This window comes from Akebia trifoliata, chromosome 1 (assembly GCF_017979445.1).
Source record: "Akebia trifoliata isolate Shusen 1 chromosome 1, ASM1797944v1, whole genome shotgun sequence".
NCBI lineage: Eukaryota > Viridiplantae > Streptophyta > Magnoliopsida > Ranunculales > Lardizabalaceae > Akebia > Akebia trifoliata.
The window spans coordinates 35,009,445-35,032,743 of record NC_141375.1 but is presented as its reverse complement, the minus strand read 5'-3'; the positions used below and the strand labels follow the sequence as shown (position 1 = coordinate 35,032,743).

Below are 23,299 nucleotides of genomic sequence, written 5' to 3'. Positions count from 1 at the left end.
CATGAGTCATGTGTCAACAGGCATAGTTGCCCCCCTGACTTGGTTCTCTAATGAACTAAGGATTGGTCAAGGAGTTTTGCCTATTTTGTTTTCACACTGGGATGGGCTAGGCCCATTTAGTTAGAGATCAAGATCTCATTATTTGGAAAATATTTTTTTTTTATTCAATCACAGAAGAATAAAAAAAACATTATTAAAACCTGTAAAATAAAAAGATGATTTTGGATGAACTTGAATTTTACAACAATTTCAATTGGTAGGTTTCTTACTGAACATGTTCCGTTGATTCAGTAAGTACCTACCAAACATTAGATAGGTGATTCAGTAAGTACTTGCAGAATTAAAAAAACATCTCATGTAAAGTTTTGTGGTTTGGTATGTTGGTAGCACATCCATGCATAGGATCAATGGGTATCTACTAAATTTCTTTAGAACCACGGATTTTTATTCCTTGTGAAAAAAATATACTAAAGAAGTGAGTTTATCACAATTCAATACTAAACACCCTCTTTTAATGTTAAAGAAGTAATCTTGACTTGACTAATTGAGTCTAATTGATGAGTTGTTGGTTGACTTAGACAAGTCAAATGAGATATATTAGACTATAAATATTTCAAAATCAAATGGGACGATTTATAGGACAACAATTATGATAATGATTTTTATCTTATATCTTCTTATAAAAAATTAGCTCATTCCGAAATTTTTAATTCCATCAAAAGTGATTTACAAAAAAATTGACGATCCACGATTTTTAAACTTATAAATTGGGATTCGAAGTTTTGAAAAGAATTGATTTTTTGTGAGAATGATCTCCTCATCATAAAGATCATCTTCACCAAAAATCAATCTATTTTAAAAAATTTAATCTCATTAAAAGTGATTTACAAAAGACTGTTGTCACAATTATTGTCCTATGAACCGTCTTTTTTTTAGAAAATAATTATTGACTATTTTAAATAAATATTAATAATTTTTATTTTGCAAAAAAATAAAAAATCAAATGTAATCTCATAATTGGTCATTTACGATCCCTAACAGGATGATTAATGAAATCATAAATCTTTGTAATTGTGCATCCCAAAGTAAAAGATCCATGGTTTTGCGAAGGGAGCGTGCAAAAAAGGGAGTCAGATTATCACGACATTTTTTTAAATTGACTTCAGGATTTTTTGAGCTGATTTCACTGAGTTGACTGGGTGATTTGCCAAGTCACCACGTCCAACTGAGTCGCGTCAACGACGGACTCCAAACCCTCTCATGAGTCACTACCGTACATCAAAGCCAACTAAATGTTACATCACCAATCAAGGTGAATTTTGTTCAAGTAGTGAAATGGATTAAAAAATAGCTTGCCACGTGTTAAGATTAGATGCGGAGTTACATAAAAATAATTCAACGATTATGCATATTCTAAACGATCCCGATTAACAATGTTTTGGTAACTAAATCGATTTGGAGTTTGCTTAGCGGTTTGGAGCCTTGCAGCTTGCAAGTTCCAGCCTCCATCAAGTCTCCCTTTGAAGTCTTCGGCTCTTCTTCATAAAACCTAGAAAAGCCCTGGTTTTCTCGTCTCAGTGTCTGTCTCACTTTCTCTTTCTGCAACTCAGAACTCGAATTTCGCCATTAATGGCGGCCTTGGAGAATGGAAAAGGAGCGAATCTGAGATACGCCTGCGGAAACGTCCTGTCCTTATTCATCCTGCTCTTGATCGGAGTTCTTGCCTTCTCGATCCGCCTTTTTTCTGTAAGAGGCGCTTCCGATCTTCTCAGTTATTGTAGATTAGTAGATCTGATCGTTTACTTTCTGAAATTTCAACATTTTAAGTTTTCGGTTGTGCGAATTAGTGTTGACTTTGTATGTAGTTGTTCTTATATTGCAATCTCATTGTTATTTGGCTTCATTTACAGGTTATAAAATATGAGAGTGTTATTCACGAGTTTGATCCTTATTTCAATTACAGAGTTACTCAGGTTCGTAGTTTGGATTTTTCATGGATTTATGGTCTTTTTCGATCGATAAAAGTTTTTATTTTTTATTTTTATTATGAAATGAACATGTCGGGATATAGGAATTCTATTTCTTATTTAGATTTTGCTCATTTTTACCAAGACTAACGGAAAACCTAAAAAGTTCTTAGATTTGTAGTATTTTAAGAAATCTAGAAATGAACAATAAGTGGGAATTTTTAATATATTGAACTGTTTATCATCTTGAAAAAATTCGCTGATTTTTTGCATAATTGGTGATTAATTGAAAAGATCTCCTCTGATCAATAATAATTTATCCAGGATCTTTGCTGTTCATTCATGTAATGTGTGACTACTTTTTTCTTGAATTTATTTTTCGTACATATTTTGCATGATTTTATATCCATTTAATCTTTTTGTTGATGGCAGTTCCTTACAAAGAATGGAATATATGACTTCTGGAACTGGTTTGATGATCGGACCTGGTAATAGTGATTATAACTGAGCTGAATGGACACGTTTACGTAATCTTTTATACAAATTGTTTCAAGTTAAATAGCGATTCTAAAGAAAAAGCTTATCATATTTGTCTTAAGGTATCCCCTTGGTCGTGTGATTGGTGGAACTGTTTATCCTGGATTGACATTAACAGCAGGTTCACTATGGTGGTAAGTATTTAATATTTATTTAAATTCAATTGTTTTAAAAGTGATTTGAGGGTGTTTGAGTGTCTGATCTTTGCTGTCATGGGTTCCTCTGTATTTAAATTTATGGAAGTAGTACAGGTCAGTTGATCCTCAGGGCAACTAAAATTTTTTGTAATTACTTTCACACTGCAGGTTTCTGAATTCTTTGAACATTCCTCTATCTGTGGAAACTGTTTGCGTATTTACTGCTCCTGTTTTCTCGGCATTGGCTGCTTGGGCGACCTTCCTTCTTACCAAGGTTCGGTTTCTTGCTGAAGTTGTCTGTGTTTTCGGCCCAATATTGAATACATACTAATCGGTGTTTTTTTACTAATTAAATAAATCAATAATGTGTTTGTTTCTGTTCCTCTAGGAAGTTAAGGGTACTGGTGCTGGATTGATGGCAGCTGCTCTTTTAGCTATGGTAATTTCTTCACCTTCTTTTGATTTGAAGGGAGAAGGGATTGCATGGGAGTGGGGAGGGGAGGTTTCCATGGATTTTTGAAACCGTAAATCGCAAACACATTGCACTGCCATGGAATACACAATTCATGTTTTTTCGCAAGGATTAACTCTGAGCTGTTGACAAATTCATTGCAGCTTTCATCTATATAATTATCTACCTTAATACATTTTTCCTGTTATCTTCTAGTTGGAACCTGGTCCTGTTGTGCTATTATAGTATGAGTTTAATAATTATTGAAGTTCAATATTCTATTATTCTTTAGAATACTTGTTCTGAACTTCGTCAACCCAATTAGGAAAGCTGATGTGGTTCTCTTGACTATTTTTTATCTTTTTATTTATTTATGAAAAAGTAATGAAATTCTTTTTCTCCATTTTGGTAGTTTGCTAGTATTGTTCTGGTTTCGTTCTTACTCGATGAACCATAGAAGCTCATGCTGATCTTTGACCTGGTTATTTGCAGTTCCAAATGTTCTGTCCCCTTAGAATTTACAAACCAAGCCCCATTGCTTTCTCAGGAATCTGGGTTCCTATATGTCCTATGATTATGTGTCTCCTATGCTTATGCGTGTGTTTTTCTATCATCTCATATCTTGTTTTACAGACTCTAGCTTTTAAATAAAATATGTCAATATTATACATGTATACTATTATTTTGATGCCCCCTCCCCCACCAACCCAAAAAAAAAAAAAAAACACAAAGAAAATAAAATAAAATATGCTGCTAATATTATTACATACTCATATGGCTGTGTTAAGGTGTGTTGTGTAATGGTTCTTATGTAGTTTTGTTCTGGTATGTTTTATTTCTAGGTACCGTCATATATATCTCGATCTGTGGCTGGAAGCTATGACAATGAAGCTGTAGCTATATTTGCTTTGATCTTCACTTTCTATCTTTATATAAAGGTGAGATTTGATCAAATTCTATCCTGAATGGTAATATTTCTTACATCATGAAGGGTGATTGCAGATGCCATACATAATTGTTATCCGAACTGTTATATGATAAAAAATGCCATTTTTTTTTAGTTCATGAACTGTTATTTGATGATGATTATGAATTATATGCAGACATTGAACACGGGATCCCTGTTCTATGCCACTTTAAATGCTCTATCATATTTTTACATGGTAAGCATGGTGTCTTGATGTTGCTATTTTTCTAAGCTTCCCCTTATCATATTTGGTTAACACTTTCCTTTTTCAGGTGTGCTCTTGGGGAGGCTACACCTTTATTATCAACCTTATTCCAATGCATGTGCTTTTGTGCATTGTAACTGGTCGCTACTCTTCTCGCCTATATATTGCATATGCTCCTCTTGTAAGTAGAGTCATTCTAGAAGCTTGAAGTTTTGAATTTGACATGTCTTGCATCGAAAGGTTGAGAATTGGAACTAATTTATGAGAACAGTGAAAAAAAATTGTTAACCTGTGAAATGGAAAAGGTTGAATAGAAATATTTAACTTTTTAGAATTGAGAAGGATTGAAGTGATGGTGATTTTAATTTTTTCAGGAAAGACATGGGACTGAAGAAAAGATGGTGTAGACATAGGTTTTTTTTAGTATTTGATAAACATGCGAATTAGTAGTTAGTGATTTGTACGCGAAGGCAGGTTTAGCAAGCTGGCACTTTCATGGTGTATACCTAGGTATTAACAGTGAAGCCAAAATAAACAAGAAAATGAAAAAAAAAAACAAACAAACAAACAAACAACAAAAAACAAAAAATGGAACTGGTTTCTGAAATTCCGTTTTCTGAAAGTAATTTTTCTTTCTTTTTCTTGTGCTTATTGTTCAACAAACAGTTTCTATGCAAAATAATAAAGTAATTTTTTATTTCGTTCTACTGTGGAAAAACTGGTATATGCTTCCAAGTTCTAACCTAGATTCAGCTGGAAATTTTATGAAATATCTCATATGTATTGTCATTGGGGAAATATCCTTGCTTAATGAAACCTTGTAACATAAATTTCTTGGTTTTTAAAAATGCAGGTTGTCCTAGGGACATTGTTGGCCGCACTGGTGCCTGTTGTTGGTTTTAATGCAGTGATGACATCAGAACATTTTGCTTCATTTTTGGTGAGTTCTTTATGTCTCTGCCTATCAAGAAATTTTTTTTTTTTAAATGACTCTAGGTGGAATTTTATGGAGGAACAAAATTCGTTTTAAACATCTTAGGTCTCATGTTCTTTTGGTGTAAATTGTGGCCCGACTTTAAGGCCGTGTTCTTTGAGGGTTTTGTTTTTTGATGGGACACGTGCAATAGTTAGAGCTTGTTTGTTTTTGGCTGGTCATCTCGATCGCCTTTGTTTTTCTTTGTACCCTTTCTTTTCTTAATAAAATTATACTTGTAAAAATAAAGATTCGTTCTAATGATCCAAAATATTTGTGATTAGGGTTTGATGATGATGATTAACCTAATTATTGGTCATGATTTCTTTATGCTATTTGTTACCCAACTGATAAAGAATGGTGTTTATTGACCATCAATTTTAGCTAGCATCTCTTCCATATGAGTATCCTTACTAAGGTTGTACTGCATATTCTTGTCTTGCTCCCATCTTAAAAATCATAATTTCTAAGTTTTCCTCCATAGTTCTACCTTTGTTTTTCCCCTGCCACCTCTTTTTTTTATTTTAATTTCATTGACCAACAACACCTGATCTGCAAATAACATACAGCAAGGTACCTTTTCTTTAATATGAGTAAATCTATCCAAAACTATACAAAATGGTATGGACAGGGCTGATCCTGAATGCATGGAAGTCCCTTATCTGACTTCCAATAATTCTCAATTTGTTACTACTTATTAATTGAGCATACACACCCCTAAGAATGTTGATACACTCGCTTGGTACTTCTTTCCCTAATAACCAACCTAATTGACTTTCTAAGGACTTTATTTAATTATTTTTCTTAGTCAACGAAGACAATGAGATCAAGAGATGGTCTATGATGTTGAGACAGTTATTTTTCCTTAGTAATTTTTTTTTTAATGGCCCTTTCCCATAAGTTCATAGTGTGAAGTGTAAGTTTTATCCCATGATAATTTACATACGCCCTTACTTTCCTAAATAGGTACCATACTACTTGTGCACTCATCTAGCATTTTCTTATTTTCCTAGATCTTTTTTGAACAACTTATTTAACAAGTGCAATTCAATTTCTCCCATCTAATCCAAGCCTCTATTGGATTATCAGTTGATGCCATGGTTTTTGGTCTTGATTTCTTAGGATTTGATCTAGGGATCATCATGGGTCAATCTTGATTGTTCGATCCTAAGGCAATGCAAATTGAAACATATTTCCCATTGAAAGGCCTATTAAAAATCAGGAATATTTTTCAAAACAATTTAAAACTCTTGGATGTACCCAAATTTGGACACATAAATGCTATGTCTACCAAATAGAATTGTAAGTATTATCACATAGCCTGCCATTGTTATCAGATTCAATGATTACTAATTTACAATGTAGATCTTGGTTGGAAGATCAATCTCCGAAAACATTTGTCGTATGCAAATCCCAATGTATAAAAAACAGTCACAAACAGTTTCAATGATTACAAATCTACGGCCTATAGTTTTAAGATATCATGAAAGATGAATCTGAAAAGAAAAAAGAAAGATAAAATCAAGTTATTTAAAATTAAGTGAAAAATTCATCAAGAACCGTGTGACCATGATAATGATTTTTTAAATCCATGATTGTCGTGAAAGATCCATCGATGTATGTGATTTTAAAATTTTCTAGGAAGAAATTCAAAGTAGAATGTGTATTTTTACTTATTATTATCTTAAATAAAGAAAATTGAATCTTTGATCCACTCCACATGGAACAAACTTGTGATGTTTTTTTTTTTTTTGGTATCTTTGGTGGGCCTAGGCTTAAAATTGGTGTTGGGAAAAAAGAGTACCCTTAGAATGAGATCCAATAGGTGCCAGGTTGGGGGTGGGTCGATGTGTGTTTGACAAAACAGAAATGTGTTGTCTGGATTGTGCGAGTAGGATGTTATTCCTATTTATATATTTATGGAAAGTTGAAAAGCATTATGTTGTGAGATAATAGTCAGTTGAGTAGCTGATTCTTTAAACCATGGCTTTGAAGACATTAGTGTTTAGAATGTAGACCATGACTGCTTCTGATGTATGGGAGCTCTACCCACAACACCTACCTAATCTTCAAACAAGAATCGGCACTGGTTAAGATACACTCTTGGTTGACTTTGATTCATTCTAAATGTTTGGGGTCAGTCCTATTTTTCCTTTAAGCTCTATGTAAGCAATATTTTAGGTCAACGTGTGTTGTTACATTTTTGTGGACATCGCAATCCACATCATTGTTTGCTTTCCTCTTGCCCTTCTAGAGTCTTCAACTTGCAGAACACTCCTAATTGGGACTGCCATGATCTGTTGTTTCCACCTCAATCCAACAGTGTTGAGCGCTAAGGTTGCATTTGATTTATACCACATGTTCTATTTTTGTCTTTTTATGATATGTTTTCTCACTGCTAATGATTTTATATTACCAGGTTTTCATTATTATCCATGTGGTGGCTCTTGTGCACTACATCAGAGGCATTCTCTCCCCAAAAATGTTTAAAGTGGCTGTTACGCTTGTCGTGTCCATTGGCATGTAAGTTGCGTTGACTTTCTATCCCTTCAGTAAGATGTGTGGCATGTAACATACTTTTATGGAACGTGAAGTTTTGCCTCATTTTCAGGGTAGTCTGTTGTGCTGTGATAGCAGTACTTGTTGCTTTGGTAGCTTCCAGCCCAACAAAGGGATGGAGTGGGCGCAGTTTGAGTCTTCTTGATCCGTAAGAACCAATGCTTACAACTCATACTTTTTCTTAAACATTTGTGTATTTCAGTCGATTTAAATGATTTACAATGAAGATAGAGGTTATAATATCAAATTCAGCTACTGCTGATATAAAGCACAAAGCCCAGGATTGACTTTAAAGTTGGAGATTTACTCGTGATTCCTTTGTCATGGGTATATTCTCAATGTTCTTGAAACCCCAAAGTGGGAACAGAAGTAGCAGCATGATTCCCAAGCTGCAGCCATAAATTAAAAGATTCCATAATTAAGTTTTTGAAACAACCCATACATGCGTAATTTATATCTGTTTTTGAGATATATTTGTTTACGTTGACAAGTTGTTGGGACTTTGGCTACCTTTGACATGTGAAACCTTGATATAGGCTATTCAGGGGTCTTTAACCATGTGCTTGCTTTATGCTTGTTATTTCGCATTCTAATACCCATTTCTATGTAATTGAAACAGAACTTATGCAAGCAAGTATATACCCATTATTGCTAGTGTTAGTGAACATCAACCACCAACCTGGCCATCTTACTTTATGGACATCAATGTTTTGGCATTCTTGGTTCCAGCCGGCATTATTGTAAGTATCAATCTGCACATTATTGGTTGATTCTTTGATTTTGGCTACTTGTATCTTGACTGCTTATTTCTTACTTTTCGAATAAATCTAACTTCATTTACCACTTTCATTGTGCAGGCATGCTTTTCACCCCTATCAGATGCTAGCTCCTTTGTGATCCTTTATATAGTAACATCAGTATATTTTTCAGGAGTCATGGTAAGGACATCCTGGATACATCTAACTTAACTTTGTCTTTGTCTTTCTTTTCTACTCTTGTCATCCTTTATTGCCATTGTTCTGGCCCAATTTTCCAGGTGCGTCTTATGCTTGTATTTGCTCCAGCAGCGTGCATCATGTCTGGAATTGCTCTTTCAGAAGCTTTTGATGTTTTCACACGATCAATCAAATTTCAATTGCCTGAACTGCTAGGGACTTCCAATTCTGATGTAAGCTTATGTTTGGTTTTCTCCTTTTTTTTGCTTGGCTATGAATTCTTCCAACTATTTAATGAGATGAAGTCCAATTTCAAGAGTCAGGTCTAACATCCCAGTTATGGTGTTGACCTTTAAGGCAGGGGATGTGACTTTGGGAAATGCTGTAGTACGAAATGATGTACCAACGATTGACAAAAGTGAGGAAACTTTAAAAGAAAGGCCATCAAAAAAGAACAAGAAGAAAGAAAAAGAAAAAGAAAAAGAAAAGGAACATGTGGAAAAGGCTTCTATTAAGTCTCGAATTGAGAAGAGACTTCTGGTGTTACCTTTCGAGGCATCTGTTATAGCCATTCTCTTACTGGTTTTGTTGGGTGCTTTTTATGTGGTATGTCATGTCTCTCTTTTCTCTATATATGTATCATTTCTTAAACTTGTTGATACTATAAAACTGCGTGCATGTTATTTGATATTACTGTAATATTTCCATCCTTTTATTTAAACAAAAAATATTAATATTCATTGTGAATAAGTTGTGCAAATTGATAAATTAGTAACTGTTTAGATGCTTAACCTTAACTTCGACAGTGAGTTATTGAACATAAACATAATTTCTAAAACAGTCAATTCTCCATGTTTCCACTGATCCATCCATTCAATGGATCTGCCTCAACTCTTGAGATCTATTGTGAAAACCAATCGGGAAACCATTAATGCAGATCTAGTTGAAAATTAGTAATGAATGTCTAACTAACCTCTCCAGTTTTTCCAAAAGGCCAGCAAGGAACTCTTGGTCGAGATTATCTCATATCCATTTCTTGGAGTCTCGACGGTAAATCAAGCTGTGTGCTTTGGGAGATTGATACAATGGCTGTGATCTTGGATAGACTTAGTGCAAGTATTTTATTCAACCTTCGGAAGCATACTAAGATTTTGGAGATGGAATCCTAATGGGGAGTTTTCATTGATATATAAAAGTTTGTCTCGTGCTGACCATCCTTCTAGGCTGCCTAAATTGTTGTGTTGATGCTTAAATTTTTTGTTTGAACTACGATGCTGGCAAGACCAGACCTACACAGTCGTCGCATGATCAAGAAGGGCTCAGATTTCCCAACATGTGTGCTATGTGTAAGGGTTTGGAAGTGATGGTTGGCCTCGCCTTATCCATTGTCTTTGCACCCAAGATAGATTGGTAAGCTAGATGTGAACCCCTGACCTCAAGTTGTCAACAAACAGAGCTATGGGTCTACGCCCTTTTTTGGTTTTACCCTTTTCTTTATAAAATCGTTGGGTGCTATCTTCAGTCTTTCTTGCCCACAACTAAATCATTTCATTTAACTCTCCCTTTTTATCATCCATTGGGAGATTTGGGACTACTACATTTCTCGAAGATGTTTGGTTTTTATTTATATATTCTCTAACTTGACCTTTGAATGTAAATGGGGTCTTTTACTTGTAGGTTCATTGTGTCTGGGCAGCGGCTGAAGCTTACTCAGCTCCTTCTATTGTTCTAACATCCCATTCACACGATGGTCTTCATGTTTTTGATGATTTTCGAGAGGCTTATGCATGGTTACGCCATAACACTGAGGTGGACGATAAGGTGAGCCCCTTTTTTTACACTTATATAGCATGCATATCATTTGTTATTTTAGTGCCACTAAATTTGCTGATAGTTTTTTTATTAGTTTCTTACTGAAATCATGTGTGGCAAATGTGGGTAGTATAATACTGTTAACTAGTGGTGATTGAGCAAATAAATAATAAAAAAGCCATTTGTGCGCTCAAGGTTCAGCTACTTTGAAGGAGTAAGTTACAAGATTTGAAGGAATCAACTCTATGCTATTGTCCAAATTCCTCACACAAACTCTTAAGGGCCAAATTCAAGTTTCGGAATCATCATCAACTAAATCGAGGCAGTGAGAAAAGATTTGAAGGATTTTTCTTTAATGGAGGATGCGACCCTGCATAAAATGGTGTGTTTGGACAGGAATTGCGTAGCTTATCCTATATAATATCGATATGGTTCAAATGATGATGATAATGTTTACTATATCGTTATGCTATTTTTCCCTTTCACGTAATAAAACATGAAGTGCTCATTTAATAATGTGCCAAGAGATTATTTCCAGTATATATAGATATTTTTTCATTTGGACAAAGCTGTGGTGTCTGCATTACGAAACAAGGAAAAACAAGACTTCTAGGATTTTTGCCGTGTTGAACATGTATTGATGCAGAGACATACTCCCAACACATCCTAGCATGGTTAGTGTCACGCAGTATTTTAATGATTTTCTATATATAAAAAAATTGACTGAGAAAAGAATGTTAATGTATTCCATCCTCCATAAATTAATTCATTAGGTTGTTAAACCTAACCATGGTTTGAAAATAGATTTTTTATTTATTTATCAAGTTCGGTATATTAAAGAAAATTCTTTTATTTTTCATATATTTCTATCCTTATTTTTATCCAAAAAACCCTCTGAATTAATTATGGGATGAGTTGGGCTTCTCAAAGATGTTATGCCAAACACTTTCTTGTTACATGGGTCTACGTCTATGTGCTGTGTGGGAACATTTCTTATTAAAGAAAATTCTTTTATTTTTTATATATTTCTATCCTTATTTTTATCCAATAAAACCTCTGAATTAAATATAGGATGAGTCGGGCTTCTCAAAGATGTTATGCCAAACACTTTCTTGTTATATGGGTCTTGTCTATGTACTGATTAGGAAGTCATTTGATCCTTTCACTTATAATTTTGAATTTTAAAAGCTGGATGGCATTTTTTTCCTCAAAATTATGTAATAATAAATAAACTTAGTTTTTCAAACACCCCTATACATTTTTAGGCTACGTCAGGATTGGTGCATATGTTTAACATGAGCCATAATAACATTCTTCATGACCTTTTCATGCTACACACAATTATGTTAAATTGTAAGGAAAACATTTTAGATCGTCTTGAAAATGTAGGAGTTGCCCCAGTAGGTGTTAAAACTAGGGAAAAATCATTTGAGATGGTTTGGTCATGTGTTCTGAAGATTGATATTAGTCCTTGTTGTTGGAAGGAATCTACAAGTTGAAGGTTCTAAAAGAGTGAGAGGAAGATAAAAAAGGGTTTGGATTGATATAGTTAGAGAGCACATGAACACACTTTAACTAACAAAATACATGCCTTCAGTCAGAATTGAATGAAAGAACAAGATTGTGTCTACCAACCCCAAATTTTTGGAATAAAACTTTGAAGATGATGATGCGACTGTGATTTTCTGGAAAGTAAATAGTTAAAAATCATGAAATTGCCTGGCTTATTTTGGGAACCATCTATGTTTGATATTTCATAAATCTAATCTTGGCGGTCTATTGACTTCTATAGATAACTAGTGGAAATTTGTTATATTATAGGCATAGTCACCAAGTCGGGTTTGAGAATAAGTCGACAAGGGAAAAATCGAAAAAAAAAAAAAAAAAAAACGAAAAATCGGGAAAAATCGAAATAGTGTTAAGATAATGTATTTTTTTTCTATTAAGTGGTGTTATAAAATGAACCTGATGCTCACCAGAGACTTCTTGCAGGTTGCATCTTGGTGGGACTACGGTTACCAAACAACTGCAATGGCTAATCGCACTGTCATTGTTGATAACAATACCTGGAATAACACACATATTGCAACTGTTGGTACTGCCATGTCTTCTCCAGAGAAGGCAGCCTGGGAGATTTTCAACTCTTTGGATGTGAAATATGTTCTCGTTGTTTTTGGAGGTTGGCTTACCTAATGTTTTATGAAACATCTCTCTCTCCCTCTCTCTCTCTCTCTCTCTCTCTCTCTCTCTCTCTCTCTCATAGAAAACTGATTGTTCTGAAGACTTCGTCTGATGTTCAGGTCTTGTTGGCTACCCGAGTGATGATATTAATAAGTTCCTGTGGATGGTGCGTATTGGAGGGGGCGTATTTCCTCACATCAAGGAGCCTGATTATCTTGTAAGTTGACAGTTTGAGCAATGTTGGATTTAACTTATTTCATGGTCTAGTTAAAATTGTTTGTTAATCAATGCTCCAAATCTAACTGGTATCAAATGCTAATTTTGGACGATCATTTTTTTAATTTTATTAGCCATTTGCAGAAAGCACTCCTGTGATTTCTCTTCTTTATGATGGTGCCTTAATTGCTGCATTCCTTCGATCTTATGTTCTTTAAGTGCCCATTTATATATGTATATTATATGGTACCCCAGCCACAGAGATGTTTGTACAAAAATGAAGGAATGTGAGTGTTTGTCCTTATATACCATATATGGTATCTCTGGCATGCAGAAAAACTACTCATATCTTGTCATGTTCATGTCTGTTTTTTTTTAAATATCTAAAACCTTTTTTAAAAGCATGATTAAATATGAATACTTGTATACAAACATGTAAAAGTATAGGTGTCAACGATCATATGTTTAGATTATGAGTTTGACATCTTTCTTGCTGTCATTTGGCTAAAAACTGTATTGTGCTCTTGCAACTTCTTTGGTTATGTGAAGTGAGGTTTGAAATTGACTTCTGTGTTTTTTTTTATTTTTATGTTCTGTGTGAAAGAGAGATGGTCAGTACCGGATTGATTCTCAAGCAACTCCAACCATGCTAAATTGCCTCATGTACAAATTGTCGTATTACAGGTTTTCTTCTATCTTGAACTGGTTTTTCTCATTAGAACTCTTTGCTTGGATTTGTATTATAAATTTTCCTTTTCTGTTTCTTTTGTTTTTAGATTTGTGGAAACAGATGGTAAAGGATTTGACAGAGTAAGGCGGACTGAAATCGGGAAGAAATATTTCAAACTTACCCATTTTGAGGAGGTCAGATCATCTTACCTTCAATGTTTGTAGAAAGTACTTTCTCTGTTACATAACTTAATTTATCTAAGCCAATGGAAACTGATTTGAGGACTACCTAATGCATCATTGATAGTTTGTGTTAAGTAATACCTTTTCTTTTTTGAACTTGGGATTTTTGCCTTGCTCCCAATTTCTTCCCCTTCAAAGTTTGGCCTAAGAAGTAGTTAGGATGATTCTCTTCGATGATGTAAATATGGATTCTTTTTTCTTCCAATTAAGCCCTAACCCTTTTCCAGATCCCTTCGGTGACAAGGCAATGAATTTCAGTAACATTGATCACTCTTTCAAGCAAAGTTCACCCGTGACAATCCTATTTTTTTTCTTGATAATTACCAAGCAGACAACTTTTTGAGAGCCATTTGCGAATGGGTGGACATCCCAATGATCAGGATTTAGGCTATTTATTGTACTTCATTCTTTTAACACTACATACGCATATTCAACTAACATATAGTAATTCCTTGTGATAGTAACAAAAGATCATACACAGTAACAAGTGGACCAACCTTGGTGTAGCTCCTTATTCGTTTAAGTGTTTCTTTTTTTGCATTTTTGTGTGTTTGGGATTTGATGTTTCTTGTGATCAACCCAGGTATTCACAACACACCATTGGATGGTGCGAATTTTTAAACTAAAACCTCCAAAGAATAGGATCCGTGGAAAGACAAAGAAATCAAAATCGGTATGTGCCCAATCATTATTTTTAGCATTTTCTGCAGTTAATAATACCAACTGGAAAGTTATCCTAATTCTACTTAATTATTATCTTTTCTTTTATTCTTGGCAGAGTACAAAGACAAGCTCGACAACTAGTTCGAAAGTTGGGAGAGGAAAGAAGAGTCCTTGGCATTAAAAAATCATAATTTATAGGCAACAGGTTAGTTGGTATTATTCCAGAATATTTGTATGTGCGTGAGCCTCTAGAGATATGGTTTTCTCAGGGAAAATTTGCATTTTGCCTTTAGAAATACAAATGCCTAATCAAAGATTTTGTTGTTTTTTTTTTTAGCATCTTGTATCATTTTCTTTTCCTTGTGTCGTATAATTGAAGGAAGAGCAACTTCTATGAACCAAAATCCTATCTAATCTATAGTAAGTTGTGTAGGATTTTGGATCCAGGATCAGTGACAATTTTGGTTTTTCATACATTTTGACTCGCCATATCTTCCTGACTGCTTGTCAGGGAATCCCTTAGAAAGAAAATGATTATCATCAGTGACGACCGGGTAATGATCCCCAGGGGTTTGGCCGTTAAATTTTTTTTATGTATAGGACTGCCTGCCTGCCTTTCTTTATCCTGCTGCCGCTCATTCTTATATTTTGGCTGGTTAGATTGGCTATCTGGGGTTTTATTCAGGTAAAAATTTTGGGTTTTTTTTTTGGCTTTCCTCGGGCGGTAGTTTGACTAGCACAAGTTAAAAAAATGGGCTAGACTGTGATGGGAGTAGAGGGGGGAAGAGGAGAAATTGGGGGTGCGGGATTTGACTGATTGAAGAGAAAATAAATAGAGAAAGGGAGTGGGAGATGAAATAGGGAGGAGACAATCAGGGAGATGTATGTCATTGACGTTTTTTGGGCTTTCAAGCCCACTAAATTAATTTGGCCCTCCATTTCAATGGGCACGACGTTGTTATTGTATATTTTAGTCAAGCCAGGTCCAAGATTGGTTGGACCAGGCCAGTTGGAGTCCACTCTCATTGGCAGGTTCGTATCTTTATTTGGACCGGTTGATTCGGGTCCCCATCATTCTCAAATGAATTCAACAAGATTCTCACAATTCTGACGTGGACATGCATACATAAAGTAGATGGTTTTTACTCGTATCGCGAGGAAACACATCTATGGTTATGTACACATCCCACGTCAGACTTGTGAGAATCGCAGTAAATTCTTTTTGTGATTTCCGCATTTTCCATTCAAACAATGATTAATACAGGTTTTTGTTCATTTAATTACAAAATAGTGCAACATCATACATCTCTCGAGTAAATAGTTGAAGTTATGAAAATAGTTCCCAAACCAATCATTCTCTCATTATGGTAGTTACCGAATGAATTGGGCGTGTGATCACAATGCTCATCCTTACATCAGAGTATGATAAATTTTCAAGCCAATGGGTTGGCGTCTAAGCACAAAATGCATGGATAAAGAAAATCCCAACCGTTTTTTTGCTTTGACTTCTGAGATTTTGTATTAGATAACTAGATACAATGCACTCGATGCTAAGTAAATCTGATGCAAGGGTCGGCATTTTCTCCATCAAAAATTTATTTAACGTGGGTTTTCAACCACAAAACTACCAAAATGTTCCATGATGTGATGTTACTGTTTTCCTATTAAAAGGTAAACGGGTCAGGGGTGTTTTCAATATTACATATATCTAGAGATAACTACTTAATAGTAGACCTAATGGCTTATGGGGGGGGGGGGGGGGGGGGCGGGGTAGGTACGTGTTTATATTGCTCTCCGAGTTATTTTTGGTCGGGAATCTTTACAACCCAGTTTCCAAGGAAAATGACTAACTCAAATCATTGAGTCAAGACTCAAAATGTGAAGATTAACCATTCAAATTGTACATCTCTATAATTTGAATTGTTGATTTTGATGATTTATGTTGAAACATTGAGATTGATGAGTGTAACTGGTTCAAGCTAGACAATTAGAATGTTGATGTTGACAATTGTCTAAACATTGAGGTCGATGATTTATAATGGTTGATCTTGACGATTGGAACAAGGGTTAATCTCTGTGATTTAAGTTGTCATTTGGTAATTTGAATCATCTATCTTACCAATTGAAAAGGGCTCATAAGGCATTGAAAAAGATAAGCAGTGTACTAAATGGACCATCAAGTTATCATGGAACAATAAGCAGACGTCTAAAAAGAACCAATCCGATATGGTGCATTAAATAATTTTTTCCTAGAGTCATGTTGGAGTTACCTCAGCCTAGAACCTCATATTGCACTTGATATGAAAGTGGATGAGAGTCATAGATGTTTTTTCAATCTTATATCGAAGAAAAGCATTTATGGTTCCCCTACACTTTCATGTCAAGAAGTATGATATGAGGTCCCAGTCTGAGGTCACTTCAACATTATTATTATTATTTTTCCCTAATATCTTAAGTATCATATTCAGGAACCAGAGCTGCTTAGAAATTTATTTGTTCCATTCAAGCTTTTCGAATCAATAATCGTGAGGTACGTCTCTAAGATTTGGTGAAAATTAGAGATAACCTGACTTTCTAAGTTGACTCGTCAAAGTTATATTATATTAAACAAGTCAAATTATTTACTATTAGAGTATCTCTAACCCTCTTTCAAAATTATCTTCCTAATTTGTTAAGTTGTACTTTGACTATTAAATTTAATAATTCATCATAATGGAACTTTTCAAAATAAAGAGTCATGTAATTTTTTATTTATCTCCTTATATAAATATATTTGAATAGAGAAATTCAAAATTTTCTTTTATAATTTAGTGTTGTGATATTTTAAATAGTGAATAGTGCATCTTCAAATTTAAAGAGTTAAATCTTAAAATTATTTTGACTTTGACTTATGAATAATGAATAAGGGTTGGAGATGCTCTTATATATTTATAATTAAAATATATAAATTGAAGGATCATGGACCGTCCAATTCTTATAAATCACTTTTGATTGGGTTAGAAATTTTAGAATTGGTTGATTTTTTATGAAGATAATCACTTTACCATAAAGATTATTCTCACAAAAAATCAGTCTATTCTGAAACTTCTAACCCCTATTTGGCATAATATTTAACTCTTTTTAAGGCCTCCGAAAACTTCGTTTGAAATAATTATAAATATTTTAATTATAAAATAGATTACTAGATATTCAGTCGCACAATCTTACTTTTTATTGATCTAATGTAATGTGACGGACGACTCAAATGATCTCGCCCCGGCTAGTTTTAAAACAAAAGCAGAAATCTTCTGGAACGTTCCACATACGACAAACGAAAGATTGCTGATTTACATCCAACGGTCTAGATTCTCCCGAAGCTTCAGGAGGGTATAGCGAGCTTTTTCTTAAAACCTAATCTCATTTCATTTTTCTCACTCAGCCGGAGTTTCTCAAAAGCTTAAGAAGCACTATTCTACGACCACCATACGTTATCCACCCAAGCTTCTCGAAATCTGTTTTCAGGTGCGTTATCTGGTTTTGATTAACCAGCTTTTGCATCATTTGACATGCAAGTGGTTTTATGGTTTTAATTACTACTCATAGAGTCATATTTTTTTTTTCTTTCTTTAGAGGATTTAGGGTTTTGAATTTGTTCGGGGCGTGTGTGAGTTTCGGTTCATGTATAGATTACGAATTAAGGTACAATTTGGAGAAATTTTAGTACAAAACGGTGAAAGATTGTTCCTTTTCTTGTATTTCTTCTAAGCTTTAATATTTATGTTGTGGATTTTAATTTTTTAATTTTCATGGGTGATTCTATGAATTAACGACCTTTGAATATTTTTGGGGAGTTTGTTGATAATAAATAAGTATATATGGTAAAGAAATGGTGATTGATTTGCTACATTGATCAATTACTGTATGTTTGTTCATTATGTATGAACCCATTATTCAGTAGAATGCGTAAATATGTATAAAGAGTTTCCTTGTAGAGGATTCATCATGGGTAATGTGATGTTATGGAGGAAATGAGGTCATAATTTATATTTGTAATGTTATGGATGAGATGAGGTCGTAATTTATATTTGTGTTGCTAAGATGAGAATGGCCTGAAACTTCATGGATGTTAAGTAAGTCAGACAAATTGAACTACAAATCCGAGCTCAAGTTGTGCAAAAGAAGGAAAAAAAAAAGTGAAATTTGTTATATGTAAGTGATGGGTGCTGTGAATGTTTGCCTATCGTTTATGTTAAATGCATAAATATCTTGCTTTTTCTCTATCCATCATTGGTTATGGATGCAATTTTATCTTAGCAGTTGGTGTGTTGGTTTTATGTGGGATTGGGTTTTAAGATGACATACTGCTGAAAACTCTCAGGTTCATAAAAATAAATGGCCTCAACTTTGACAACCATGGGCTCTGTCGCTGCTCCTAGCAGCCATGCCATTGACAAGAAGCTTTCCAGTTCATCGGACAAGTTGTCTTCTTTTGCTTCCATATCCTCAATTTCCTTCGCGGGAAGGAGGCATAATGTTGCTTTACAGAGAAGATGCTCACCAAAGATTAGGGCAGCTAAGGAGTTGTATTTTAACAAGGATGGATCAGCTATTAAGAAGTTGCAAGTGAGAATGTGAATCATACATTATTCAGTTATCGTTCTGATGTATTGAGTAGGGTTGAAGGTGTTCTAACTATTTTTCTGCCATTTCAGACTGGCGTTAACAAGCTTGCAGATCTAGTTGGTGTTACTCTTGGTCCAAAAGGCAGAAATGTTGTCTTGGAGAGCAAGTATGGCTCACCCAAAATCGTCAACGATGGTGTTACTGTTGCCAAAGAGGTAGACTCTAGTGTTTTATTCAATGCTTTCAACATCAGGTTCAGAGATACAAAACAAAGTAGAAGTGTGTTGCTTTTTTATTTCCTGAAGTTTGATTCTTTTCTTTTTGTTGCATATCTAGATTTTTAAGAACTGAACTAAGTAATAGATGTTTAATTAGGTTTTCCTTTGTTGGTAAATGCTATTGAAACTACTTATAAAAGGAAAAAGCTATTGAAACTTGGAATTATTTCTTAGGTTGAGTTAGAGGACCCTGTTGAGAATATTGGTGCTAAGTTGGTGAGACAAGCTGCTGCAAAGACAAATGACTTGGCTGGGGATGGTACAACAACCTCTGTTGTTCTTGCACAAGGTCTGATTGCTGAAGGTGTTAAGGTTTGCATTCTCACCTGATTTGCTATAAGAATTATAAAAAGTATCTTTCCTTGACAAAATGTTTCACTAATGAGGAGGTAATTCATCCAGGTGGTAGCAGCTGGTGCGAACCCTGTTCAAATTACTCGAGGTATCGAGAAGACAACCAAAGCTTTAGTTGCTGAGCTTAAGCTAATGTCAAAAGAGGTAACTTTTAATGGTCTCCAATGAGTTTTATTGCTTTGACCCTGCATTAGTTACCTCAAATAATAAATTATCTTGAGCGTTGACATTTATCTTTTGGGTTCTTTGTAAAATTTTGGAAATTTTCTGTTAGTTTTTTATTAGAAAAATGTTTCTGGGAGTTTGAAATATATGTTTCAATGCAAATATAATATTTGGTGTTGCAGGTTGAAGACAGTGAACTAGCAGATGTAGCTGCAGTTAGTGCAGGAAACAACTATGAAGTAGGAAATATGATAGCTGAAGCCATGAGAAAAGTGGGCAGAAAGGGTGTGGTGACACTTGAAGAAGGAAAAAGTTCTGAGAACAGTCTTTATGTTGTGGAAGGGATGCAATTTGATCGTGGTTATATCTCCCCGTACTTTGTCACGGACAGCGAGAAAATGACAGTTGAGTACGAGAACTGCAAGGTACGTTGTTTCGGTCGTGACTCCTCTAACCTCATTTTCAAAGAGAGAACTGTTCTATTTCAGTTTTCTGATGGATGAATCTTGTCTTTGCAGTTGCTTCTTGTTGACAAGAAGATTTCTAATGCAAGGGATCTCATAAATGTTCTGGAGGATGCCATAAGGGGGGGATACCCAATCTTGATTGTTGCTGAAGATATTGAACAGGAAGCTCTTGCAACTCTTGTAGTTAACAAGCTTCGAGGTGCACTGAAAATTGCTGCACTCAAAGCTCCTGGATTTGGAGACCGTAAAAGCCAGTACCTTGATGACATTGCTATCCTAACTGGAGGTCCATAGCTTATTATGATTTCAAATTTGTTCTCCTTTGATCACTGTGCATCCCTTCTTAGCTTTTCAAGTTGTGTTTCTGAGATTTTTCCTGCAATTTGTGTTCAGCTACCGTAATTAGAGATGAGGTTGGACTAAGCCTGGACAAGGCTGAAAATGAGGTCCTTGGCCATGCTGCAAAGGTGGTGCTCACCAAAGAGACAACAACAATTGTTGGTGATGGAAGCACTCAGGAGGCAGTGAATAAACGAGTTTCCCAGATCCGCAATCTTATAGAGGTTTATTCTATGAATTCATGTTTCAAAAACACTTTCCTTAGTAACTTAGTGAGATTTTAACTTTTGAGGGTTGTTTTTCTCAAATGGATTGCCACATTCATAATCCAACACCACAGCCCTCTATATTTAACAAGGCTAGTTGGACTCTTCATGTTTTTGGCCTCAGTGTGCTTGTTCATCGATACGGAACATTCTAAACATTGGAGCTATGTATTTTTGTTATTCAGGTTGCAGAGCAGGACTATGAAAAAGAGAAGCTTAATGAAAGAATTGCAAAACTCTCAGGCGGTGTTGCCGTCATTCAGGTAATACCTTTATGACTTGCCTTGACCAAAATTCTGGTTTGATTGTTCAACTAAATTTTCAGATAGTTGTTCTCTATTGTGATATTTGTGGTGAACTTTTGTAGGTTGGAGCACAAACCGAGACAGAGCTGAAGGAAAAGAAATTAAGAGTAGAGGATGCTCTTAATGCTACAAAGGTAATTTTCAATGTTATGTAATAAACTCAATTTATTCCATGAAAACTGTTACATGCAAGGTATTGGAAAGTTTGTGGTAAAAGCTAAAACTTAGGTATAAAATAATGTGGAAATTGCAATGGTTTCAGGCAGCTGTTGAGGAGGGTATTGTTGTTGGTGGTGGGTGCACCCTGTTGAGACTTGCGTCGAAGGTTGATGCCATTAAGGATACTCTTGATAATGATGAACAAAAGGTAAACGTTATTGAATCTTTGGATGAGATTCTATGGTCTCTCCTGGGTTAAAGGATAATGGTGCTTCTATCATCTATTTGTGTCGTTTAAACCCAATTTTCCTGGATGCTTTGCAGGTTGGAGCAGAAATTACTAGGAGGGCCTTGAGCTATCCCCTGAAGTTAATTGCCAAAAATGCGGGTGATAATGGAAGTGTGGTCATGGAGAAGGTATATGCGTACTATTTCAATTATCGAGCATCCACATTGTATATATGCAACCTCAAGTATTAAACTGATTGGCGGCATTTATATTCCTCCTATAGGTCCTCTCCAGTGACAATCCCAAGTATGGCTACAATGCCGCCACTGGAAAATATGAGGATTTGATGGCTGCTGGAATAATTGATCCTACTAAGGTAAGCTGTGGAACAACTTCGAATTAATTTTAGGGAAAAAGAAAGAGGATTGACCGGCACTTGTTGCTTTAATTTGATTTTCATCATCGTCGCCGCCTTTTCCCAAACATAGGGAGGAATGGTAACCTGAATTCTTTTTCCATGTTCAACTATATATATAGGTCTTTATCTTGGCTTATTTAGAGCCTGTCAGCTTTGCTGCACCTAACCAGACTAAAACAAAAGACGTAATGTGATGTGGAAATTGTTTGGTTGTATAATTTGAGAACTACAACTATGGATTATCACAGTTGCATTTGCGGGTATGAGCCTGCAATATATGGTTTGGATTTAAAGAGATTCTTTTCTCAAAATCAGGTGGTGAGATGTTGCTTGGAGCATGCGGCATCGGTGGCTAGAACCTTCCTCACCTCAGATGTTGTGGTGGTTGACATCAAGGAGCCCGAGGCAGCGCCTGTTGGAAACCCAATGGATAACTCAGGTTTGACCGAATTCCAAATTTCAGTTTGGGGTTCAGGGGTGAGGTTGATTCAGTAAACAAAATTCACCTAATTTTTTTTCCAAAAAATTGGAATATTATCGAAATAATGTACTAGCTAATGAATGATTTAACAATTAAGGGCTGGTAATGATTTTACCCTCCACCCTCAAAATTTTATTTTCTTCAACATTCAAAACAAGATAGGGATTTTAGGGGGGGTTGAAGATTATGGGTTTTGTTAAGAAACGCAAAAACTTTATAGGTATATTTTCTGATTTTTTATTATTAGTATTATTATTTTTTAATAAAACTTTTCTGAATTAACTGACTGAATTGAACACCTATACAATAATTTACTTAATCTGAACTTTGTTACTATGGGTAGATTAACTATATGTTGTGTGGATGGTCAGGTTATGGTTACTGAGCTGCTGCGGGTTGATGTCTGAATAAGGCCGTTACATCCCTTTGTGCTAGATGGGGGTTGCATTTGGTAAAAGCTCTTTCTTTTTTGTAAATCTATCATTGATGTAGGAACGATTTAAATTTAAGAAAGAAATTGGGGCGGAGATTGTAATTTTAGACTCTTTACATTCTGAAGTAATCAGAATTTGAGCGTAGGATTTCAGCATCTCATCTGAACCTGATGTTGGGAGTAGATTTGGTGGTAGAAAGTTATATTAATACATGGCCCAATTTGGGTTTTTCCCTTCAATTATTTTTCATGATTAATCCTATAATCTACAAGTTTTGGTAGTAAATA

General features: G+C 34.9%; 2 protein-coding genes across 2 annotated transcripts; both read left to right on the top strand.

Moving 5' to 3' along the window:
- Positions 1-1,417: 1,417 nt before the first annotated feature.
- STT3A (staurosporin and temperature sensitive 3-like A) lies at positions 1,418-14,851 on the top strand. Its single transcript, XM_086456222.1, has 23 exons — positions 1,418-1,746; positions 1,911-1,973; positions 2,400-2,455; positions 2,567-2,638; positions 2,810-2,915; positions 3,030-3,080; positions 3,935-4,030; positions 4,196-4,255; positions 4,332-4,445; positions 5,118-5,204; positions 7,657-7,760; positions 7,849-7,944; positions 8,416-8,536; positions 8,654-8,734; positions 8,833-8,964; positions 9,089-9,337; positions 10,409-10,552; positions 12,536-12,722; positions 12,844-12,941; positions 13,545-13,624; positions 13,717-13,804; positions 14,436-14,525; positions 14,631-14,851. Exons 1-23 carry the CDS (start codon positions 1,630-1,632, stop codon positions 14,694-14,696), a joined length of 2,358 nt encoding a protein of 785 aa, XP_086312348.1. The 5' UTR covers positions 1,418-1,629; the 3' UTR covers positions 14,697-14,851.
- A 3,008-nt stretch (positions 14,852-17,859) lies between these two features.
- On the top strand, positions 17,860-23,084 carry LOC147412094 (ruBisCO large subunit-binding protein subunit beta, chloroplastic). The gene is made up of 15 exons (XM_086456210.1): positions 17,860-18,016; positions 18,873-19,117; positions 19,207-19,332; positions 19,570-19,707; positions 19,798-19,893; positions 20,097-20,339; positions 20,433-20,667; positions 20,775-20,944; positions 21,172-21,249; positions 21,354-21,425; positions 21,554-21,658; positions 21,775-21,867; positions 21,963-22,055; positions 22,413-22,536; positions 22,950-23,084. Exons 2-15 carry the CDS (start codon positions 18,887-18,889, stop codon positions 22,961-22,963), a joined length of 1,818 nt encoding a protein of 605 aa, XP_086312336.1. The 5' UTR covers positions 17,860-18,016; positions 18,873-18,886; the 3' UTR covers positions 22,964-23,084.
- Positions 23,085-23,299: the final 215 nt, after the last annotated feature.